The sequence below is a fragment of the Peromyscus leucopus genome, chromosome 4 (assembly GCF_004664715.2).
Source record: "Peromyscus leucopus breed LL Stock chromosome 4, UCI_PerLeu_2.1, whole genome shotgun sequence".
NCBI classification, from domain to species: Eukaryota; Metazoa; Chordata; class Mammalia; order Rodentia; family Cricetidae; genus Peromyscus; species Peromyscus leucopus.
The window spans coordinates 97,080,339-97,088,186 of record NC_051066.1 but is presented as its reverse complement, the minus strand read 5'-3'; the positions used below and the strand labels follow the sequence as shown (position 1 = coordinate 97,088,186).

The window sequence follows — 7,848 nt, the reverse complement described above, 5'->3', positions numbered from 1 at the left end:
GCTGGTCCTATCTGACTTGAATAGGATTTAAGGGCAAGGGCAGATAAAGGCAGGGCAGCTGTAGACTTGACTGAGGATGGGGTAGGGGTGGGGCACAGTCACAATGGAAATTGTTGCACCTGACATTTTGTGCTCTAAGCTGAGTTTGCAGTGAGGTCTCACCTTGCTCTCTCACTTTGTCCTGACACCCCCTGGTGCTGATCCGTCACACGGACACATGCACAGTGTGTGTGTGCCCCTGAACATCTCTCCCAGAAGCAGGACTGGTGAACATCGATGCATCTTCCCTGGCCCCATGCCAATGCCTTTCTATTTGTTTGCTTGTTTTGACAATGGGCTCTTTCATTATAAGCAGTATGTAGCTGTTAAAAAAGAAATGTGGCAAAGGTGGGTGTGATGGTGCATGCCTGTCATTCCAGTGACTGAGAAGCTGGGGCAAGAGGATTTGAAGTGTGAGGTCAGCCTGGGATGCACAGGAAAACCCTTTTGGGAAACAGAGCTGAGGACGCATCTCAGTTGGTGGAACACTTACTTGATGTGTACAAAGCCCTGGGTTTGATCCCCAGCACCGCATAAACAGGGTGTTGTGGTGTACCCCAGTAATCTCAGAACTCAGAAGGTAGAGGCAAGAGGATCAGACGTTCAGGGTCATCCTTGGCTACATACACTAGGCTGCAGGAGACCCTGTCTGAAAAACAACCAAACAAAAAAATTTTTTAAAAAGTACAAAACCTTTGAAAAACATTACAAAAATGGACGCCCAGAACATATCATAAGCACTGCTGCCAACTTGATTCCTCTTGACTTTATTTTGTACACGTCATCTAATGACCTTGTATGTGAAACATTAAACTCACTGCAATGCTTGACAACCCTTGTCTGTTTGGAAACCTACCTCTTGGTTAAGAGCAGCAGGTGCTCCAGGAAGTCCAAGATCAGGGAGAGGGGGAAGCTCTCTAAGCTGAGCCTAGTGCTAGGGGCACTGAGGAAGGGAGAGGATCAGCCTTGGGCCACTCAGAGGAGGCGACAGCCAGGACAATACGGGGGTCCTCACCAGGTCTTACCCGAATAAAACTCCAAATACCCATGACCTTTCAGGCTCACCCACGGCCAAGGTAGCTGCATCCTAGAGGAAATACAACAGTCTCAATGGGTCCCAACTCCTCACACAGTGTGGGCATTTAGGGGTGTTGTCATCAGTGAGAAGCAGAAGTGAGGCGCTGCTGTTTTGGGGGCTCTGGCTCCCCCTCCCCACTTTCTGTTTCTCTTCTTCAGTAAGCACATACCAGGCAGAGGTGAGTGTTGGAGATGTGAAAATAAAGGGAGCATTGTCCCTGAGGGACACGTAACAGTTGCTTAGCATACAGTGGGATTGTGAGACTGACGGACAGGGGCAGAAAGTTCTGGGAACCAGGAGGAAGGCTCTTGGTTCGGCAAGAGATCCTGAGAAAGCTTCCCAGGAGAGAGGGTGCTATGCTGGAGCTGTGTTAGCCAAGTGAAGAGCAAGGGCAGACATGTGCAAAGGTGGATGGGCCAGAAAGGTCCCGTCACTGTAGAGATTACAAGGAATTTGGTGCAGCTGGAACAAAGCTGCCGAGATAGGAGTCGGTCGAGGTCAGAGGCTGGAGAAGTAGAAGGAGTCCTGTCGTAAGACACTGTTGCTGGGGAGATGCAAGCAAACATCTACTCATCCCAGATGGGGAGCCAAAGTCTGACGAGGTAAACCAAAGAGTTTTATTGGGGTTACTTATGAGTGATGAGTTACTTATAGGAGCAGAAATGACTAAAAGACCACAATATCACCAAAAGACCACTCCAGAATGGGTGACAGCTCACAAAAGCTGAAAACCTGGAGCTTGTGGCCCAGCCTGCAGGCAGCTGGACAGGTTAGAGTGTCTTTCCAGGTAGCTTTGTTAGTCTGAGCCTCTTCGTGGCAGTTTGGCTGATCTGTCTCTTTCTAGGCAGTTCAGCTAGTGTAAGACGGTCTATCAGTAGTCCTTACTGCTTATAAGGCTTGGGGAGGGAGGGACCTAGTGAATCTGGTCAGTTTCAGGGACTTCCTGAAGCCTTTGAATTGTTTACTTCCTAAGCTTCTCTACAGGATCTAAGATTTCCCATTTAACATGCTGTGTCATAACAAGCTTTCCTTTATGATGGAAGGTTAAGGTTTTAATCTCAGAGGAAACAGCTATACAACAGAGCCAGATCTGAGAGGGACTTGAAGGGCCTTGATTCTTTTAAGTTATAGGGCCCTTTGAACATTGTAAACTAGAAAAGTGACTTCCCTAAAGCAGGTAGGCCAGGGAAGCCTAATTCTACTTATTGACCCTAGCTCCATGAGAACAAGTGAGTTTGTTTATATTCATTGACAAAGATATGTGACGTCTCTTCTGTGTACCAAGCTCTGTGCCAGGTCTGGGATCGAGTGTTATAAAGAGAACTGGGTTGACAGAGCATACACTCGGGCAGGAAAGATAGGCCTCAAGTACATTGTATAACCAAGTTTGACAACCAGAGGGGACACACCCATGGGGGCCAGTGTTCGAGAACCCACATGTGATTGGTCAGTCCAGAGCCCCAGAGCTGTGAGTTTCAAGGCAGGTTGGTGCTGTCCCGTCAATCTGCTGCCAATGATAAGCTGGGTCTTTATGTAACTGTGGCAGGAAAGGAAACTTGGCTTCATTAAGAACGTCTTAGAGGCCCCAGGATTGTGCAGATGGAAGGGGAAGAGACAGAAATAGACTTTCCAGTGAGGCAAATGCATTTGAAAACAACAACTCAGTAGCAACAGTCACTTCAAATGAATGGTGAGACATTTGGCTTGCAGGACATGCAAGTGGGTGGTGATACCATAACTTTGAAACCATGCACCTTCCTGGGAGGCTGTTCATGGCTTCTTTGATTGACAGCTACCTTGCAAGTGGGTTTTATTCTACAGACACACTCTACTGCGGAGCTGAGTGGTATAGGCTGTGGATTTCTTTATCTGTCCACACACACCAAGTGCCTCCTTTCTCTTCGTACCCTGCAGTTTGAAGAGAATATCATTGACATCTGCTTGGAGCTGCTGGAGAAGAGTCTGAACTTCCAGGTTGACCCGTCCACAGACTGTGCCCTGCGGGGAAGCCCCGTCTACACCAGCAGAGTTGTGTGCGCCATGGTGAGGTTCCTGGTGTGTCCTGCCCAGGGAGGAAGGACGCTGTGGAAGGGGACCCCCGCCTTCTCACAGCTCTTCCCTGCAGTAGGAGAATGAGGGGTCAAGAGATGGGGACCCTCTGAGAACAAAACCATTTTGAATGAGACTGACAGCAGATTATGGGAAATAAGTTATCTCAACTAAACCCTGAAATAGTTGGTGTGGGCCGTTGCCTCTATTAATCTAAGTTACATGGTTGTTTTTTTTGGGGGGAAAAGCTGAATGTCACTGAGTTTGAGAATGATCTCGTTGCTTCTAGATTTCCTTGGTTCCAATGTGTTTTTTGTTTTTTGGTTTTTTTGTTGTTGTTGTTGTTTTTCGAGACAGGGTTTCTCTGTGTAGCTTTGCGCCTTTCCTGGATCTCACTCTGTAGACCAGGCTGGCCTCGAACTCACAGAGATCCACCTGGCTCTACCTCCCGAGTGCTGGGATTAAAGGCGTGTGCCACCACTGCCCAGCATCCAATGTGTTTTTACTCTGCTCAGCGCCAAGCTCCTGCTTCACATGAAATTGAAATAGAATTGATACAATCCTACTCTCCCCAGCAGGTCTAGAAGGTCCCAGATAAAGTGAGGTCCAAGATCTCCTGTGCATCTCAGGCTGGTGGTCCTTCATCAGCCTCCGTCCCATCACCTCCTGTGGTGGGAACAGGCGTTTCTAACACTTCTATGCACGGCTTCTCTTTAGATAAACAGCAACGATGACAATGGGGTGCTCAATGGCAACTGGAGTGAGAACTACGTGGACGGTGTCAACCCTGCAGAGTGGACCGGCAGTGTGGCCATCCTAAAGCAGTGGCATGCCACGGGCTGCCAGCCAGTGCGCTATGGGCAGTGCTGGGTCTTTGCTGCTGTCATGTGCACAGGTAGGCAATGACACGGGCCCCAGGGGACACCAGAGCAGCCGCGTCGGAGCTCTTGGAACCATTTTTATCTCTGTCTCACAGTTCCCACCAGGGGACATTTGGAAGGCACCTGTTTCCTGAGAAAAGATCTTATCGCTGAGTTTACCAGTTTGGGCTTAAATCAGACAGTGGTTCCAAGTAGAAATCACACACAGCTCACGTAGTCTAACAAAATGTTCCCACAAGAATGGGAATGGTCCAGGTCCAAGAGAGACTTGAGATAAACTACTAAATGACTAAATAGCACAAAAACCAAATTGGGCTGTTTCTGACTCAATGAATTTGTGCACACAGAAGGGAAGTGAGCACCTGACCTTTAGGGCTAGAACAACAAGGCAACCCAAGTAGAACGACCTTGATTTTGGTGTTGCTACAGGCTCAGAGGAAATTAGGGGTCTAACTTGGGACAGGGAGTTAGGGAATGGGGAAGAAATAGAAGATTGATTTTTAGATAGGAGCTAGAAATCACATCAACAGACGAGAACCTAAAAGAGTAAATGTGAAGAAGAAGGATAGAAAGTTTGTATGTGTCAAGAGGGCAAAGGAGAAATAAATGGGGAAGAAATTTTAAGAGAAGTAACATCTGGGCTGGGCGGTGGTGGTGGCGGTGGGGGCCCACACCTTTAATCCCAGCACTCAGGAGGCAGAGGCAGGCGGATCTCTGTGAGTTCGAGGCCAGCCTGGTCTACAAAGCCAGTTGCAGGACATCCGGGGCTGTTACACATGGAAACCCCGTCTTGAACCAGAGCCACTCTCCTGCTCTTGATCCCCACCCCAACTCTGCCCACTGTCAGCCTCTTGTATGCAGGCCCACGTGCCTGAGTCGGTCTCAGTCAGTCATCATTCCTGTCAGCTAGGGAGACAGACCAAGTCAGGCCTCCACTCACAGGACTCTAGGAGAATGCAGAGAGGCCAGAGCTGCCAGTAACTTGGTGTTTATTGAAGGTTTAGGCCTTCTGTGTAGAAATTCCCTGTGACGGCATGTATGCTGGACTCGACCCCGACAGAAAGTGAAGGCCAGAGAGGCTGATGAATGCAGCACCAGGCTTCAGTCCAAGGGCATGAGGAGATCTCTGTCAGCACCGACAGAATGTGACAGCGTCTTTAGTGTGGGCTGCTCCTGCAGCCCTTATTTAGTGCCTGCTTCTTCTGCTGCTACAGATCCTGGTCTTGAGTTGGATGCTTTGATGGCCCAGTGATAAGACATAAATAATTCAACAGCTTTGATGCCAAAAGATGAGGTGATTAGGGTGATGTGGGGGATCTGAATCATCCAGAAGGCCGATGTGAGACTGCTGGGCAGAAAACCGGGCAGGTTGACTTAAAACTCCAATCCTAGCACTTAGGATGAGGCAGGAGGATCATTGTGCATTCAAGTTCAGCCTGGGCTATATAAGGAGTTCTAGGTCAGCCTGGACTACAGACAGAGTGATTCCCCCCACACACACACACACTCACACATATATACACACACACAAGATGGAAGGGCAGAATGGATCTTGTGTAAGATAAAGGGGGAACCTTCCAGTGTGGAAAAACTGAGTTTGCGTGTAGAGGTAGAGAGCTGGGTTTGGGAGTGGCTGTCTGGAACAGGTGATGAAAGAGGTGGAGACAGGGATGGAGATTATGCAATGACAGCAGGGCAATTAAAATGTTTATGAGGATCGTGGCCCTTCCGTGACCTCGCAAACAAAGAGTTAGGTAATGATCAAATGTGACCCACTCCAGCTAGAGCCCAATCAGCTTCCTCCCAGGACCGCCATGTCATGCGTTAGTAACTATCCAGTCTGAGGAGCCCATCCCTTCACTCAGCATCACACAGTGGAGTCTTTCCGTGCTGGGTGCCACGTTCCATCTATTCTTGGATACAAAGATGGAAAAGACCTAGCCACTTTGTTTCCTCACCAAAGTGAAAGATAAAGGTTTAGCCAAAGTAATTATGCCAACACAACTGCCGCTCACGTCTTAAACAATTATACCATTATTATTCCACGGCCGTCACAGTGATAACGGCATTTCCTTTGTGCCAGGCACTGTGTTAAAACCTTGGCAAAGGAGAGTAATAGAGAAGCATGCGAACTCTGGAAGCAGACTCCTTGGGGTTTCTGCAGTCCCTTTATCCCCAGAGATTACAGTCTAAGACCCCCAAAGGTGCCTGAATCTCTGCTGGTACCAAAGCCTATCTACACATACTGTGTGTTTTCTTATAAATGTTTACCTATGGTAAAGTTTAGTTTACTAATTAGGCACAGCAAGAAATTGGTAACAATAACTAAAATAACTCAGGATAGTTAGAACATTATGCGATAATAAAATTACCGGGCACTATTACTCTTGAACTTTGGGCAATTATTAAATATGGGCTATTTGAACCTAGCACTACAATAGCACAGCAGGTGATCTGATAACCTGGAAGTGACTAGCAGGCAGGTAGTGTATAGAGCATGGACACTCTGGACAGAGGAATGATGGTTCATGTTGTGGGCAGGACAAAACAATACAGGATTTAAAACCAAAGAAATGTTTATTTCTACAATTTCCATTTAATACTTTTGTGACTGACTGGAAGTAACTGAAACCACAGAAATTGAAATATATATTATTGAATATATTCAAATATATATGTATAAAATTGAACCATGAGTATAAATACCAACACTGCTATCAGCTATCTGGGTAGCTTCAGGCAAGTCATTTATGGCTCAGTTTATTCAGATATGTGGTGAGGAAATTAGTGGTACCTGAGGCCTAGTATTATTCTCCATAGATGCCATTTTAGAAATTAGTTAATAAGACATTATCTGAGACATTATGCAAATTATCCCGTGGGCGTCCCGGAAAGGCTTTATGCTTCCTCCATTGCCTGTGTTCCTTCCATTGACTGGTGCTTTTGTTTCATTCACTTTAGTTTTCATTTGTGTATATTGATGTGTGACGTATATCATGTACTTAGCTATATTCACTCTCCTTGCCTCTCCTGTCCTTCCTTCCTGCTGTTCCCTTTCTCTTCCCAAAGAGTCACCCTTCTGTTTCCTGTTGTGTGCCTGTGGGTTTATGTGTGGTGTGCTCGTGTGTGTGCACCCGCACCTGAGTGTCTGTGTTAAGCTCCACATAAAAGAGAAAGCATACAATATTTGTCTTTCTGGGGCTAGTTTATTTCCAGTTCTGTCCATTTGCCCAAAAGTGTCAATTTCTTTATCTGCCAAGAGTTACCGAAAGGACTGTGTAAGTTCACCCATGAACAGTGACTGGCTAGAGCGAGTGCTCAGTATTAGCCAGGGGTGTCTTGCTTGATCCCCCAAATGACTTATTGTTTTTTCCATCTTCTCCATCGGCCAAATGAAATGGAGTGTCCCAGCTAGTCTCATCCTCCAGTCTGCTGGCATGGCAGGCCATGATCTAACTCCAGGCTGTACTGCCCAGACGCATGGCTGGCAGCTGCCATTTACCCCACACACCCTGTACTTCCCACTCACACTGGATACCTTCCAATGTTTCTGATCCTCCCCACCACCTGTGAAGTAGATATCATTATAGCTCGTGACCATGTGACTCATGAATGAGTCAGAAATACTTTCTTTTGTTTTGCTTGAGACAGGGTGTCTTTATGTAGCACAGGCTGTCTTGGAACTTGCTATGTAGACCAGGCTAGCCTTGAACTCAAGAAGATCTGCCTGTCTCTGCCTCTCACGTGCTGAGATTAAAGGTGTGTACCACCATGCCAGGCCTAAAAATTCATTCTTAAGCT

General features: G+C 47.1%; 1 protein-coding gene across 1 annotated transcript in view; it reads left to right on the top strand.

Annotated features, from left to right (window-relative positions):
- The window catches only part of Tgm5 (transglutaminase 5), a 36,469-nt gene that overhangs the window by 13,379 nt on the left and 15,242 nt on the right, over positions 1-7,848 (top strand). Inside the window, exons 5-6 of the mRNA XM_037205166.1 lie at positions 3,032-3,160; positions 3,884-4,061. Of these exons, the coding sequence (XP_037061061.1) occupies positions 3,032-3,160; positions 3,884-4,061 (307 nt within the window). The remainder of the gene's footprint in view (positions 1-3,031; positions 3,161-3,883; positions 4,062-7,848) is intronic.